Genomic DNA, 17,263 nt, shown 5'->3' with positions numbered 1-17,263 from the left:
ACTGGGGGCTTGAACGGATTTGGCCTATTCCAGGGAGAGAGGGGAGGAGGATTGGGTATAGTGGGGGGAGCGGAATGGCATGGGGTTTAGACAGGCAAATAGGGGCGAGGTCCTGAGGATCATCTATACCAGGACGAGAGAGAACCAAGCACAGCTCCTCCAAGAGCATCAAATAATACAGAGATACTATGTTTTTCAAGAAGTGTAACTTGTGCTATTTCCTTTGCAGAGCTCAGCCTCCCTGATTGTTTTTCTCACCAGAATATTAAAATTAATTTGCATTCCTTTAGCACATACCAGCTGATTGATGTAGTCAGTTGACCTAGAGGTCTGTTGATTGGCAAGGAAGAGGCAGCCTAAACTGGAAAATTAGCCATGCACAATCTACACGGTAGATAAATGACACACAGTAATTTAAAGCCGAGTTTAGATGAAGTGAATCAGAACAGAACAAAACCAAACAGGAGATTGGAACGCTAGGATCCTTTGGTCCTCCTAAGATGCCCTGAGTCTCTGAGAATCAGAAATAACAGGTTTATGGTCCTGCTGCCTTGCAGATAGCTCTGTTTATAAGAAAGGGAAAAAAAATATATGCCAATTACTCACCAGGAACTACGAAACATATTAATTTGATTGATGCTGCTTCCTGAGAGGTCACGGGGCTGGTTAAAACACTGTCTCCACAGGCTGGTGAGTTCTGGGACCTTTGTTTAAACAGCCTCCAGACCCTTCCTTGCCTGAAGAGTGGGAGAAAATCCCCAATTTGATCCCCTTTCCCGCACCACCTGGAAAACACACAGAGGGCACATCACTGCTCCCTGATACTTTTCTCAAATGTGCGTGCGTGTTCCCAGCTGGTCTGACTTGTCTCTCGGTTGTTCCCACACCAGCTGGGTGTGTTTCCCACGAGAGTTCCCCACTTAGCATGCAAGGTGCATGACTTAGACTCCTAATCATTGAGTTTTCATGTGTCTGTGTTCCCCAATTTTCGTGAGCTCCTTGAGGGTAGCAATGAGACCACTAACAGACGCTTTGGGGCACAGTGGAGCAAGTGGCACTACAGCGGTGTCACAGGGAATCCTGTCCATGCAGGGCTCAGCCTCGGGCCTGGCACCCAGTGTCTGCATTGATTGGCCCCTCTTCCCTGGCTAATGGTCCCTGCCCCTCTGCTCTCCTCCAGGGATGACTGCGATCCCATGTGCCTGTCTGGGCATCTTCCTGGGCGGTCTCCTGGTGAAGAAACTCAGCCTGTCTGCCCTCGGGGCCATTCGGATGGCCATGCTCGTCAACCTGGTGTCCACCGCTTGTTACGTCTCCTTCCTCTTCCTGGGCTGTGACACGGGCCCTGTGGCTGGGGTTACTGTTCCCTATGGAAACACGTAAGTCCCAGAAAGGTCTCGCCACCCCTGCCTGCCCAGGATGCCAGGACCCTCTCTCCTGGGTAGGTTAATGGAGCCAGTTTTGTCCCTAGTGACCATGAGCTGCGAAGTCGATGATGCCTCTGCATCTTCCTCCCAGGGTTGAACAATCTGTGTGAACCTTCTGGGAAGAGAAGGCTGACTTCCACTTAAAGGCTCTCTTCCAGGGCGGCCAAGGGAGCACTGGGGAGACAGTCAGACATTCACTCCACAGAGGACTCAAATGCCAATTTTTGTCATTTGATTTTAGGAATGACGTGAAGATAGAAAATTAAAAATAAGTTTTATTTTCAAATTCAGCTTAAAATAAGAGACTTCAACAATTCCTTTTTTTTTTTTTTTTTCTGGCCGCATGCATGGCATGAGGGATCTTAGTTCCCTGACCAGGGATCAAACCTACACCCCCTGCAATGGAAGCATGGAGTCTTAACCACTGAATCACCAGGGAAGTCCCAACAATTCCTTAAACCATCAGAAGCTATCATTAGACTCACATAGTAATTACAGGGTATGAGCCATAGTAGGTATTGATAAGGGTGGGAGGGAGAGATGGAGGGGAAAAAAGGAGAGAAGCATGGAAAGAAGTTAGCTCTTATAGGACAACTTACTTCCGAGTTATTATCCCAAGACTTTGAACTAAAGTCCAATCAGACTTGCCCTTAGAGGGAATTACAGAGAGTCCTTCCATAGCCAGCGCCAACAGCTGTCCCCCTTTCTACGTGAGACTCTGCAGCTGCCTTGGGAATCCAGTTTGGAGCATCAGGGCTGCAGCGTGGTTGGCCTGCAGGGTACCAGTTCCTCTCCACACCAGTCTCCTCCTCTGAGCAGGCCACCAGGCCTTCTCCTGAAGTTAAGTCAGGAGAAGTAGGGCCGGGCTTATCTGCCACCCTGCGAGGTCAAACAGGCAGAATGGGAGCACATGGCCAGAGGCAGCTTCTGTATATCCATGCACAATCCAAGCACTGATGGCCCTCCTTCCCTGAACCACAACCACATTGGTGACCATGACCACAGAGGGCAGAGGGCTGTCACTGGGGGGATCCAACAGAAGTTGACCTTTCTCTGATGGGTTCCACGTTTCCTGTCTTTTCCAGCTCATCACCTGGCTCGGCCCTGGACCCCTACTCGTCCTGCAATAAAAACTGTGAATGCCAAACGGATTCCTTCACTCCAGTGTGTGGAGCAGATGGCATCACCTACCTGTCTGCCTGCTTTGCTGGCTGCAACAGCACGGTATTGGTGATTTTCTGATGGGGTGGGATGGGGCAGGGGACTCAGACAGCTAAAGTAGCTTAAAACCCAAGGGCAAGGGCAAGAGTGGGCAACCACACGTGTCCTCAACTTTGTGTTCCTGCGCTGTGAATTTATCTCAGCCTCTGCCCTGCTCTAGTGGAGGATTCTCCATCGGCAGGATGGGAGGCCTGCCAGGCCATCCAGCTGCTTCTTGCTAAATCAAATAGGTTTCCAAAAAGTGTCTTTGAGCAACTGAAAGTAAAAATTCAAAGGTAGCTCTGTGGAGCCAGAGGAAAAGATTATGGTTCAAAGAACTCACAAAAGGTATCAATGGAATGGGATGACTCTACAGGTAATGAGCTCCCCATCAACAGAAGTATGTAAAGAAAGGCTAGAAAGCCACTTATCAGGGAAGGCCTCTTCCAAACCTGAGGTTATGTGGCACTAATCCAACCTGTTCTCTGCTCAGTTTCCTTTGCCCTTTTCTTCTTAGCTAGATGCCTCCCACCTTTTTCCATCCTCCCACTATCATTTTTTTTTGGCTCTTTCCTTCTGAGCATGAATTACACAATTTGCTGTCAGCCTGCAGCTTTCCACATTCTCTGCATGAAAACTTGAGGCTAAGGGACTGCTCACCCAGTCCTGCTGATCCCACCTTGCAGGCGTCTCTTGCACCTGCCCTTCTGCATCCACACCACCACTGCCCTGGTGCAGGTCTTCCTCATCTCTTGCTTGGACCAGCATAGTAGTCGCCTCCCTGGCCTCACAACTCAGGATCACCCCCTGCTGGTCTGTCTTCTACACTGAAGCCAGAATGATTTCTGTAATACTGTATAGGACCCTTTCTAATGCTACTGTCAGCTAGAAGATAAGATCTAGGCACTGAATTGGGTTTGTGTGTGTCTTCAGCATGTGTCTTTCCTCCGCCATGCTCTTCAGCTGTGCTTCCTTTCAGTTGGTGATATTCAGCTTTCCCCCACACAACATGTGTCTTTTCCTGCTTCTCCCTCCAATTGGACAACTCCTACTCACCTGTCAATACCCTACTCAAATGCCCCCTGCTCTGTGATACCATCCCTGCCCTCCTTTATCTTTGGGGTTCTTGACCCTGCAATCTTACTACCTGTCTCTCCTGGAGGCATTTCTCTTGTTTCACTGCAGTGATCTGTTTTTCATTTGCCCTGACCTGTGAGTTTCCTAAGTGAGAGCTGGCATCCACAAGTGCTCCAGAAACGTCCAGAAGTGCATAGATGGAAAGAAAGATAAGAAGGCTGAGTGGCTGCTTTCAAGGAACTTAGAGTTGAAATCATTTGTTTCCTCTCCTTTCCACATCCCGTATCTTTTGGGAGTAGTGATTTCTCCGAAGGAAGAAAAATTGATCATTTATTTTCATTTCCAAAGGTCTCATTTTTCCTTGCATTTAACATTTAGATTCTTGGCCGGTTACTACCATTTTTCTATAGAGAAAGTAAATCACCTTGGGGGGAGGGGAACTGATGTTTTAAATTAGATGATAAAGCAGTTTCTTCAAGTGAGAGGAAATGAATTTTTAAAAAGAGATGGGACCTTGAGAATGGTTAAAATAAAAATTCAAGCTATTCTTTTTCATGACAGCAATTTCATTAACATTTTAATGTCCAAAAAGTTATATTATAAATCAGTTTTGGTTACTGTGCTGTTATAAGAATGACATCGACTCAGTATAGGCTAGTGTCCTGAGACCAAAGCAGTCTATTCCAGAGCATTTTCTGACCAAAAAATAGTCTAGAAAAATCCATGTCTCCTGATCTTGCATGGACTAGAGTCTTATTGAATAAGAGCCTAATCAGGCCCGGGTTTGCGTCTAGCTGCTGAAACAGCAAGCTGTGGAATGCAATTATCATCAGAGGGCAAGCTTCTCCACTTCCCTCTGGACATATGGTTTATTCCCCAGACACCTGCCTTTTCTTCACAGTACCAGAGGCCTCATGTTGTCTGCTGGGGTGCAGGCAAAGCAGAGAGGTGATATCCCCCCACAATTACAATCTCTTTCTCAAGAGATTGAGAAAACCCCAGGGCTGGGGTGGGAATAACACTCCACCCCGTGGAGGCAGATCTCTGGAGGCCCTGCCTTCCAATGGGTGGATGAGGGCTTTGGGGCCACAGAGCCACGTGTATCCTGGAAAGGGGCCTTTGTGATGGTCGAGGCCTAAAAACAACCACAACCATAAAACTTGCAACAGCAGCAAGTTTTTCCGAGAGCCGGTGCGGGCCAGGTGACGGGGCCTTCCACGTGTTCCTCATGGCCCGTGGCAGCTTGGCCCAGAGTCAGAGGAATATCAGTATTTTGAGAAAATGCCAAAACAGTAGATTCGATTCCTGGTATGTTTACTCCCTCCTCCTCTACCTCTCCCTTTCTTGTCTCCAAGCTCCCCCGAAAAACTCTTCCACAGACTACAGTCTCCTTCATCTCTCTTCCCTCTTTCCCTTTTTTGTATTTATTCCTTCTGCATCCACTGGAGTCCTTTCCCAGTGTCAACGCAACCATTCTTTCACCTATACCCCCAGCCCCGCATATATTGGGTTGGCCGAAAAGTTCATTCGGTTCGTGACTACATTAAAGTTTTTGGTGAAAATGAAAAATGTCTTTACTTAAAACCGAATGAACTCTTTGGCCAGCCCAGTATCTCACTCACCCTCGTAACAACCTTGGCAAGGAGGTGTTCTACTTATTCCCCGATTACAGATTAGTCCCTTGCCCAAGGTCACACAGAACATGGTGGCGTTGGCGCGGGAACGCAGGGTCTGTCTGACGCCAATCCCAGTGTCTTCCTCTGACCCTGTGACTTCCCTCTTTAGGATCCCTCCCTTTTTTCCACCAGAAAGAAGTTCTCCGTGCGTGCCCCCCACAGTCGGGACATTGTGCTTTCACGATCTGGCCCTGCTGCCTTTCCAGCCTCAACCTCCCCCGCTCTGCCCACCTTCTGAGGAGCCACTAGCTGTGTCAGACTTCTTGGGGTGCCCCCAGCACACCCAGTTCTCTCTTACCTCCAGACCTTTGTCCATGCTGTTTCTTTCATCAGGGCTGGTCTTCCCCTAAGCCCTTCACATCCCTAACACCTCCTTATGCGCAGCTGAGACGCCTCCTCCCACTTCCTCACTGCTTCCAGGGCTGCACTGGCACCCCTCTTGCAGAGGCCTCAGCACCTGCCCTCCCAGCAAGGCTCTTACTGTGGCCCCCTCCACTGGACTGAATGGTCCATGTTCGCCTGCGTCTCCATCACCAGTCCATCACTAGGCTCCAGTATCCAGGGATGGGGTTCTGCTGTGGGCCACTGCATTCCCAGTATTAGCCATGGCTCTGGATAAATGCCCTAGGCTTTCTGCACACCCGGCTGGAGGTTCTATGCCAAGCTTAGCAAGCCCCAGGGCGCTAGGGGCGGTAATACCACAACTGGCAGGCAGGTTGGTTGGCTGGTGCAGATTTCAATCCTAAACACCTCTTGCATGCTCATCTCTCCCCACTTGATAGCTTCCACCCAGACTTGTGAAAATTTCCCCTAACTTGATTAGACACGAATAAGTCACTGAGGACATCATTCTGATTATTAGGAGATCTGGTTCACATTAGCGGTTTCCTGATATTAGACTGCCCTTCCTGCCCTGCTTTGGGGTTTTGTTTTTCATTTTCTGATCTCATTTCTCCTTGAGTGATAGTGATGGAAGTTTCCAGAATTGCATTTAATATACAACTCCTAATTCTTCTCATTGCATATGACCAGGAAGAGTGACGAAAAAGATAGCAAGCTAATTTTGTAAGCTTCCTTTGGCATGAATATATTGTCCGGATTGTTTCTGTACCTTTCACTCTCAGAAGTAATTATTCTAACAGAAAGCATGTTGGTAGCTGCTGATTGACTGCTGGAAGTTGTATCCTTTTGATGTACTGAATAACTGACTTAAAAAAAGCTTCTATCAGCCACCAATGGAATGTTGAAAATCAGTACAAGTCCAGCACAGCAGTTTGTAGGGGGCTAATGATAGACAACTAACCTGTTCCCCCATCCAGGCAACAAGGATTTATCGAGCGCCTGTTTGAGCAGAGCCCTGAGTAGGTGCTATGGGGGGAGGGGAGGGGGCAGCCCCATTTTGGATGTGTGCAGGGTGCTCCTCGTTCAATATCATGGGTCTCGGTCCTGGCTGCACATTAGAATTGCTTGGGAGCTTTTAAAACATGAGGCCTGAGGTCTATCCTCAGAGATTCTGATTCCCTCTTTCTGGAGTGGGACCCTGCCATCAGTTGTTTTTGTTTTTTTTTTTTAAGATTTAATTTATTTGTTTATTTATTTTTTGGCTGCATTAGGTCTTCATTGCTGTGTGCGGGCTTTCTCTAGTTGCGGCGAGCGGGGGCTGCTCTTCGTGGCGGTACGTGGGCTTCTCATTGTGGTGGCTTCTCTTGTTGCGGAGCATGGGCTCTAGGCGCGTGGGCTTCAGTAGTTGTGGCACACGGGCTCAGTAGTTGTGGCTCGTGGGCTCTAGAGTGCAGGCTCAGTAGTTGTGGTGCACGGGCTTAATTGCTCTACTTGCCATCAGTGTTTTAAACACTCCCCCCCCCCCACACACAAGTGTTTTTGATACGTAACCAAGGTTGAGAACCACTGGGCACTGTTGACAGTTTGGGCTGCATCATCCTTTGCTGTGGGACTAGAGGATGTTTAGCAGCATCCCTGGGGCTCTACCCACCGGATGCCAATAGCAGCACTACCCCCTGCACCCTCTGCCATTTGTGAAACCACCAATGCCTCCAGATAGTTCCATAGGTCCCTGATGGGGGGGACAGAATACCCCCCAGTTGGGAACCACTGCTGTAGTCAAAGGAATGAGTTCTTAAAATTTTCTAGAAACAGGGCAGCATCTGAGCTGACACTGAGCATCTATCCTTCAGTCTCCTTTTCCATCTCACCATCATTGGGTTCACCCACTGTAGAAACCAAGCTGGAGGTTAGAGGTGCCATGTCAGCATCTTCCAGCAGAAGAAACAGACTGGTCGATTAAATGCCATATCTGCCAGCAGGGGTAACTACAGTGGCTGAACCAAGGTTTAACAGCCTGGGTATTTCATATACAAATCTAGATTTCTGGCCTCTCTGAAAGGCCAGAAAGGTGGATGAGAATTAACATGGCACCTGCACCCCGATGAGGCAGCAGTTGGCTGGAGCTAAGAGGAGACTGACGCTTTAGACAAGACATCTGATCTCCACTTAGCCATGGTCCCCACCACTGGTCACCCCGGACACTGGACCATTTTTCTTATCTGTTTCCTAACGGTCCCCAAAAGTCTGGAGTTTGCAAATCCTCTTGTATAGCCTGACCCCATTTGCCAGAACTGATTTAAAAGTCTGTCCTCATCCTGGTGATGGCTTGTCAGAGGGACTTGGGAATATTCTGAAGTCAAGCCCAATGAGGGCATTGCCTCCCAGGGCATCTAATATATCTCAGGCCCTGGGCTAGACATTAGAAATATAGAGATGAATAAGGCAAGGAGATCATGTTTACTATAAGTTAAGATGTAATATATTAATAGAGTTACGTTACAAGGGAACACCCAAGAGCAGCAGCTAACCAGGCCTTATATGTTTATAATATGGTATTAAGTGAAAAGAATACATTATAGAACAATAACTAGATTATGATCCCTTTTAGTAGAGGTAAAGAAAAATCTAAAGATTTGTCTATCTCTGCATGGGAAAAGATTGGAAGGATAAGCCTGTCACAGAACATTATCTCTGGCTAGGACTAAAAACTTAATTTTTATATGTTTCTTTACATTTTTCTGTATATTTCTAAATACCCTAAAATGAACATGCATCCCTTTTCCAATAAGGAAAAACATTGGTATTAAAAATAAGATCCAGCATTAAAGGTTGGGTGGTTACAGTCTAATGGAAGGAAACAGGTATGTAGAGAAATTGGTGAACTTGGAGCCTTCTGCCTGCTTGGGTAGGAATTGGTTCAGGGTGGGGTGGGGCTGGAAGGAGAGGGTGTGGATGTTATTTCCTGGAGAAAGAGCAAGGGGCAGGGCCAGGCTTCATCCACGGAGAATGCGTGGGTCGTTGCCCAGTGGATAGGATGGAAGGACATCCCAGCCTGGAATGTGTGTGAGCATGGGGTGGTGGGGAGGCTTGAACCTCATGACAAGGGCAAGGCTTTGGTTTGGAGTCTGGAAGGAGGAAGGTAAAGGGAAGGGCCCGGTGTTCATTCTGAGCTGCAGCCACATCCTTCTCCTCTATGCTCTGCCCACACTTTCCACCTGAGATGGCTGGAGCAGAGAGTAAGCCCGACGCTTCCCAAAGAACGGCCCTTTCCTTCCCCTCGGCAGGAGATAATTAAGGCTCTGACAGGATGCAGGTTACAGAGGTGAAGGGTGGATGGAGGTCTTGGTTTCATCACAGGGTTTTTCTCCCTGGCCATTATCCTTCAGCTAGTGACCCTGCCAGGGAACAAGAGAGCGCATTTCTTCTTGCAGTGTTTCAATCTCCCCTTTGCCTTGAGGCACGTGGGTTGCCCGTGATGCTCTTTATGACGAGCTCCGACATCTTTACCTGGAAAAACCAACTAGGGTTGGGCCAGTGAGGTGAAGAGATTCTAAGCTACAAAAAGACAGTAATAAGTGACAGGAGAATGTCTGAGGAACTTCACTGAATCATGAAGGGATCCCATAAAAGTCTAGGACACATACGAGTATGTTGTCATTCGAAGGAAGATGTCCCAGCTGTTGTGGTACAATCTCAGTCCTTTGCCATCTCGGTCATCAGACAGAAGCCGGACAGGACACTGCATGTGTCAGCACTCCCTCTGGCCAACCCCCTTTCTGAACTATAGCACTAGGGCCCGACCTTTAATAGAGATTGTCATTTCTTCCTGGTAACCAAACATATTTCAGAAAGAAAACCAAAAACAGTATTCCAAGATGCTGAGAATGAAACTTTCAAGTTTTCACAGGCTCTTAATACAAAGAACATCATCACCCCCATGCCTGTCCCCTTAGAAAAGTCATTTTTCAACCTAGAGATTAGTTTTATTTGTGCAATTAATAGAATTGATCCATCAGTATTGACTATTGGGGAAAAAAATACAAAAACAACTTTATTTGCCAGATACTTTTGAAACACTGCTGAGGAGTATTTTGTTCTTATAATATGAGCTGTCAAAATAGCATGCTTATGATTTCCTTCATCAAGAGAAGATGAAACCTAGATTTGAGAGAGTCGTTTTTCTATTTTTATGCTCTCCAGCTTTATCGTAGTTATTTATTCCATCATTGCATGTGAATAGAAACATTTCTCAATTTAAATTAATGGCTGAATGTAGAACAAGAGTACAATTTTTAGTGACTCTGCTCTTCTTTTGTTGATTTCTTCTTCTGGAGTTTTAAATTTTTTTAAATAGATGATACATGTGTGTGGTTCAAAAACCAAAAAGGAGGGAGTGGATACTCCTTTCTACCTCAGTCTCCTGTTCACCCACTTTTCAACCCACTACTCTGCCCAACAGGTAATTACTATTATTAGTTTCTTGCAGCTACTGGGTTTTAATGCACCAAAAGGTATTATTCTGTAGCTTGTTTATTTATTTTTTTAATTGAAGTATAGTTGATTTATAATGTGTTATTTTCAGCAAAGTGTACAGCAAAGTGATTCAGTTATACATATACGTAGATCCCTGTGCTATACAGTAGATCCTTGCTGGTTATCTATTTTATACTGTAGCTTGTTACTTGTGGGGTTTTTTTGTTGTTAATAACTTATCTTGGAGTTCTTTTCATATTAGTACATAAAGAGCACTCTGGTACCTTTTTTACTGCTACATAATATTCCGTGTGTGGACCTAATGGAATGCATCTAACCAATTCCTGTTGATGGGCATTCAGGGCTGCAAAACTTTAGCTCCTGCAGACTGTGTTGTGACTTGAATTGTATACTGACATCATTTTGTGCCTGGGCAAGTCTGTCTGTAAGATAAGTTCTTGTAGAATTTCCAAGCCAGTCCCACTCTGTCTGCCAGGTCACCACTGCTTCCAAATGTGGTCAGGCCAGTTCCTCCATGAGCACCGTGGTCATCTGATTATCAACATGATCTCTCAGGGCAGTAAAGCTAGGTCCTTCCACCCCACGCCTGGCACCAGACAGAGACTCCAACTCTCCTGGAGGCAGTGGGGACCACATTCCTCCCCAGAGAACGGCAAACTGGGGAGACGTTCCTTTGCCACGGGATGGAAAACTGGACATTTGCCAGGTCAGGAGCAGTAGACTAATCTCCTGGAGCCTAGTGCACTTCCTTCACAGTTAAATATATTGGGGGCTGCTGAGGACAGCACTAGGGGGTACCCCTTCATTCAGGCCATGATCATCTATAGGCCGTTGTCCAGGTCCATCTGCATTCTGGGCTGGCGCCACCCATGGGGCTGTTGTATACAAACAGGGTGAGAATTAGTACCCCAACCTCTATCATCTCCTTCCCTCACACCCAGGTTATCCCTATATTTTCAAACTTCCTACTGCTTGGGGCTTTTGCAGGTCTCTGTTCCCACTTACATGCCAAGTTAATACCAGCGGAAAGGCTGTCTGCTCTCCCTTCTCACTTGGAATTGTAGTGTGAAGCCTCATTGGTGCAAAGTCCTCTCTTCCAATTATGCACCCTGGGATGGTTATTCCCAACACACTGGGACATCAGGGTGGAAGTTTCTCCCTAACCTGGCCTTGTACGCCCAGAGCCCCACAGGTCCTTTAGCACAATGGCCAGGGCGATCTGTGGTCTCTTCTATCACCTGAGCCCAAATAAAGGACAGTTCCCATCCCTTGCCACAGGACTGAGGCTTAGCACTTTTCCTTGGATTCTCTGCGGGAAGGGTCCTAGGAATGTCCCAGCCTGCGCCCCAGCCCTCGGGACCACCCAGCACTTTCTGTTCATTCTGTCAGATTGACTCATTTAACTAAAAAGGAAACCTATCCAAGTCCCCACTCAGGTCACTCGGCTTACCTCCTCCCCAGCCTCTTTTCACAGCTCCTCTCAAATACATTAAATCTGAATAAATTAGTACAGAGTTGCCTAGAGCATTTGAGAGGGACCCATCCATTTCCAGCTTCTCTCCTCGGCACCAGCAAGCCAGTATGATCACTGGTCCTGTAGCAGTTTCCTGCTTCTCCTCTCCTGGCATCTATACCCTACAAGTGCTTATTCCTGTCCAATCAGCCTGTGCTGCCCTGGGTCCATTCTTGTCCCATTCCACCCCCTGGCTTTGTGCTCTCACCTGTCCCCTTTGCCTTGGCTGCAAATCCCAGGGTGGCTCAGCCCCGCTGTTCGCTCACGCCATTCACAGGATGTTGCCTTCCTGGACACGTTCCCCTCACCTGGACCAGAAGGACTGTATAATCACTGAGATAAAGGCATCTTATTTCTGACCCATTCCATTAGGGCCTTGATCACAGGCCTAATCCAGAGAATTTCAGAAGGAGTTTTTTACTTATCAGAGCAGAGAGGGGCCGGGCAGTTTCCTCTTATGGTAAATGTAATACACTTGAGCCATAGCCTAGGTACAGGGCAGAAATCTAAGACTGGGTGTAGGTTCCAATTACAGATTACTTATTAAACTAAACAGAGCTCACCAATCACACAGTTCATTCAAAGGGTTCTGATGACATCACATTCCTAAGGGGCTACGTGAGTCAGAACTCATTTCCTGGGGTACTTGGCAAAACAAGACCACAGGCATCCACCAGGGGCCTGTTCCCTGTTCATACCTGAGCACTCTCCGAGTCCACGTGTTTCTAAGGACCCCGGTCCCAAATCTCTTTTTCCTCGCAGGCTACAGCAGGGATCAAAGAGAGGAGGATGTGGGCTTCCCTGGTGGCACAGTGGTTGAGAGTCCGCCTGCCGATGCAGGGGACACGGGTTCGTGCCACGGTCCGGGAAGATCCCACATGCCGCGGAGTGGCTGGGCCCGTGAGCCATGGCCACTGAGCCTGCGTGTCTGGAGCCTGTGCTCCGCAACGGGAGAGGCCACAACAGTGAGAGACCCGCGTACCGCAAAAAAAAAAAAAAAAAGAAGAGGATGGGAGTGGTGTGAACTAGGGCAGGGTTTGAGAGGTGTTTAGGATATGATAAAATGAACAGGACTTGAGGGTTCATTCATTCATTCACTCATTCAATAAATACCGTACTCTAGGGCTGGGGATAAGTCAGGGATCAAAACCACAGTGGTTTCTGTCCTTATCAGCATTATGGTCACAAGGAAGATGGATTTGACGTAGGAGTAAGGGGTGGGGGAGGTCCACCAGGTCTCTATAGAGTTAACAGGGTGTCATTTCTAAGGCAAGAGATGTGGAGGGAAAGGAGATTGGGGCCAGGGGTATGTGTATCTGTCAGGGTTTGGTCAGGAAAACAGCACCCACAAGTCTTTTGGAAATAAAGAGTTTAGTATAGGAAATAGAACTAACGTGAATGTGGAGGAGTTGGCAAATTAAGATCTGGAAGAAGTGAGATGAAGGACTGGAGAACAGTCACTCACTACATCCCCAGAAGTACCAGCTCAGGTGGGCAAGTCGAGGCATATGGGAAATTCCCAGGTGGCTGCTCAGTGAGATGAAGGGGGCGTTCCGGGAAGGGTCTGGGGAAGCACGTCAGCAAGCCTGCGTCCAGGTCAGTAGAGGTGGCCATGGGCCCTCTGTTGTCGGCAGGGTAGTCAGTAAAGAAGGCGGATGCACACAGAGATGCTAGGACCAGCCAGCTCCTTCCGGGCACCTCTGCGTGTGTCTGTCCCCGTGTCTGACCATCCGAGAGTAACGGCCTCTGCTTCACTTCCAGATCTCGTCTGTGTTTCCCTCTGGTCCAGCTTCATCCATGCAGGGAAGGGAATCCTAGGGAAATAGTTCCCGCTGTGGATGGCAAAGTAGTGCCAAGATGCCGGCACGGAATCCCACGCAGGGCACTCATCCCGGAGTCGGTGTTGATATCTCAGCAGGCTCAGAGGCTTAGGAAGGGGCATCCCGAGTGGGTCTGGGAGGGATATGGGCTAGGGATTAAATTTAGGAGAGTTATCGGAAAGCGTGTAGATGTAAAACAATCTAGCATGAGAAGGGAAGAAAGCCTGGACCAGAACCCCGAGGAGCTCTAGCATTTTAAAGTGGGGTCGGGGGAAGATGCCAGCAAGGAAAATGCAAAAGGAGCGACCAGAGAGGGAGGAAGGAAACCAGAGAGCAAGCTGTGGAAGTCGAGGAAGTGGGTCACAGGCACGTGCTGGGGGTGGGGAGGGAGGCCTCCAGGAGGAGAAAAGTGGATGGCAGGGGCAGGCTATGGAAGCCACTGGCGAGCTTAGCTGATCCGATTACTGCGGGTGGGGACCCAAGTCGGCTTGAGTGAGTTGAGAGCGTGGGAGGTGAGGACGCAGAGGTGGTGAGTGTGAACAGCTAGAAACGTTTAGCTGTGAAGTCGGGGTCGGGGGAGGGGAGCAGTTTCCTCTCCCCGGAAGGCAGAGAAGAGGCATTTTCAGTTAGACTTGGGGAGAAGGCCTGCTTCCTAATGAAAGCGGAGGAAGGTCTGTTCACGCAGGCATTCTAAAACCGTCTGCTGAGTTCCCCCTGCTGTGTCTCAGCGCTGTGCTGTGACACGATGCTCAGTAAATCACAGGTAATACACGTTCTGATCCCAGGAGTGCAAGGTCTCCTCTAGGAGGGCAGCGAGGGTCTCTGCTGTGGGGTGTGGCGTGTACCCTCACGGAGGGAAGTACCAGCTCACATGGGGGCTGACTTGCGGAGGGGCCTTGCAGCTGGAGGAGACATCAACACGGGGTTTTGGAGAAGAGCTAGTATGTCTCCAGGCAGAGGTGTATGGAAAGGGACAGAGGGGTAGGGCCTCAGCACTTCTCAGGGCGCGACAGTAAACACCCCTGGGTGCTGAGATGGGGCCATTTACACAAGAGCACCTGCCGTGCCAGATGTCTTAGGAAGAAGGGTCCAGCCCCACCCAAGGTCTCCCCGACTTCGCATGGGTAAAACCTCCTCGGCAGGACACAGCCGCCCAGGATGGAGGCAGCAGGCTTTGGACACCCCTGAAAGCATCCCATGTAGCTTAAAGGCATAAGAAAAGCTCCAATGTGTATGTCCTCTGGGGAAAGAAGAGGAGAGGAACAAAGATGAGGGGAGACGTACTGAGGAGAATAAATGTAGAAGCCAAAGGGGATTTGTTCGACTCTCACTAGAATTTACCTCGGCATGTGCCCTGAGAGCCGAGCAGTCCTGGAAAGAAAAGCGATGAATCATTTATGATTGTTTTCACTTTGTATTCATTAAAGGCCTCTGCACTATTATTATCGAACTTTAATTGGCTCGGCTGCTGGCTCGGCACGGCACTGCCTCTCCGAGTCCCCGCTCTTCCCTTTGCCATCAGAAATTCCTCAAGCGTGAGCCAGGACCGTGCTGGGGAGCAGGACTGGCTGGGCAAGAATCCCCCCCCGAAGATCAAACGGAATGCAGCCGCTTGTCTTTCTCCTCTCTGATCATATATTAATAAATGTATCTCTCTGGGCTCCAGCTCTCTCCGCACGATCCGCTCTAAACTCTCTGGCATCTCTGCACCCTCTTTGCTTTCTCAGCCACTCGAGACCTTTCCCATTAGCTGGCCCCTCTCACAGCCCGACGAGCTCAGCAACTTCACGCATGACGGTGCACATCCTTTGTTCCAAGTGCCACCTTGGGCCCTGAACCAGCAACCATATGCGGGTTACCTGATTTACTTCTTTTAATATACTTCAGTGTAATTATAACGGCATAAAAGAGAGGACAAATTGGCAAGTGATTACACTGTTAATTTGGCAATGTTTTATCACATTGTGGAAGCACAATTTCCTCTCTAATTGTATTGGTGGGGGGGACACGTTTGTTTGCATTTCGGCTTATTGAGGGATTCTTGAGCATAGATATGAAATACACAGGAGATGGGGAAATCAGCTCTCCTCCCCATAAATATTCCTTTATTTATATGTGCTTTGCAGCCTCTTTAAAAAAATCTAACTCGTTTATTCAGGCCTAATTAATGAAATGCTGCAGAATGTATAATAAGGCTATGACAGTTCCAGCTGCTGGATGGCTTTGGATTGGGAAACTGGAGATACCCCCAGTTAAAAGGGCTGAATGCTTCCCTTTCAGAATCTCACCAGCTGTGCGTGCCTCACGACCGTCCCGCCTGAGAATGCGACTGTGGTCCCTGGAAAATGCCCCAGTCCTGGCTGCCAAGAGGCCTTCCTCACCTTCCTGTGTGTGATGTGTGTCTGCAGCATGATTGGGGCAATGGCTCAGACTCCCTCAGTCATCATCCTTATCAGGTAAGCTTAGCCCCTGGAACCCGGACCCGAGAGCCAGCCTCCCGTCTCCCCCTCCCCACCTGCTGTGTGTCTGCAGTTCTCCTGGAAATCAGAACTCTGGGGACTATATGAGTCTTACAATCCAGCTTCCCTAGGCTGGTAGGAATCGGTGACGTTTGATAGAGACCTCACACCAAAAGTAGAAAGCAGGGCCCAAGAGAGAACACTGCACTTTCATGTCATCCCAAGAATAGACGCTGCAGGTGATTTGGAAAGGGACCGTGGTCCCTTATTGATATTTGCAAAGAGCCACATGGTTGGAGTAAAATGAAAATGACATTGGACTAGCCATGTCCCTGTGTCTGGCTCCTGTCCGGGCACTGATTAGCTGTATGACCTTGGGCCCATTTTCCCTCAGACTTGTTTCTGAATCTGGAACTAGAGGTGATGTCATGGGTCCTGCCTGCCTCCTGCCGTGGTGTGGGTCCTGCCGAGACCACTTATGTGCAAATGCCGTGAAGATGTGAGGGCTCATTGACGAAGTGTGATGCAGGGCTGAGTGGCTAATGGAAGGCAAGCAGTGACTGCTTTTGTATAAGTGGATGGTTGGAGAGACACCCCCCCGCCGTAATTCTGTTTCCCCATCTCTCAGGACCTGTCCTGGGGGCAGATGAGGCGCCTCAAAGGTGAATTACTGAGTAATATTCTGAGTAACTTACACAATTACGAAGTTATCTAGACTGTTGGAGGAACGTAGAAGCAGAATGCTCCACGCTCTGGCATCCATCGGAACCAGAAGTGGCAGCAAACAGATCCATCTCACCAGGATGCAGTTATCTAAACAAACCAATTCAATGCCAAGGGCCAGAGATAAAAGTAGGAATGAAATGCTTGGATGCGGCCTGTACAAATGTACATCACCAGCTGCTCTATCTGGCCTCTTTTTCTCACTGTGCCTACCACACTTCCTGATCTTGGTTATGAGTTCACGAGGAAAAGAATTTACACAAAGTACTTATGTTAGAAAGTCATTAGTAAAGCACTTTTCACGTGCAGAAGCATTAAGGGTACAATAGCAAATTACCATTTTATACTTATTAAATTTGAAAAATAAATTAAAAAAATTCACACCCAGTGCTGTAAGCAAGGCAAAACGGGTTAAATCACATATTGCTGGTGGCTTTGAGAAGCGTATCACTTCTTTCAAAAAGCAGTGTGGCAAATGTAAGTCAACAGCCATAAAAATGTTCAGATTTTTTATGTGGTAACCCTACCT

At 48.2% G+C, this 17,263-nt stretch overlaps 1 protein-coding gene across 2 annotated transcripts in view; it reads left to right on the top strand.

Moving 5' to 3' along the window:
• SLCO3A1 (solute carrier organic anion transporter family member 3A1) overlaps window positions 1-17,263 on the top strand; it is a gene marked incomplete at its 5' end in the record, with an annotated part of 313,818 nt that overhangs the window by 273,688 nt on the left and 22,867 nt on the right. For both annotated transcript variants that reach the window (XM_082649311.1, XM_082649310.1), the window contains 3 exons: window positions 1,181-1,379; window positions 2,513-2,651; window positions 15,833-16,008. In XM_082649311.1, coding sequence (XP_082505437.1) covers window positions 1,181-1,379; window positions 2,513-2,651; window positions 15,833-16,008 — 514 coding nt within the window. The remainder of the gene's footprint in view (window positions 1-1,180; window positions 1,380-2,512; window positions 2,652-15,832; window positions 16,009-17,263) is intronic.

The sequence above is a fragment of the Grampus griseus genome, assembly GCF_964374135.1.
Source record: "Grampus griseus genome assembly, chromosome: 2".
Classification (NCBI taxonomy): Eukaryota; Metazoa; Chordata; class Mammalia; order Artiodactyla; family Delphinidae; genus Grampus; species Grampus griseus.
The sequence above is the reverse complement of the archived record's forward strand: the minus strand, read 5'-3'. Positions and strand labels throughout refer to the sequence as shown.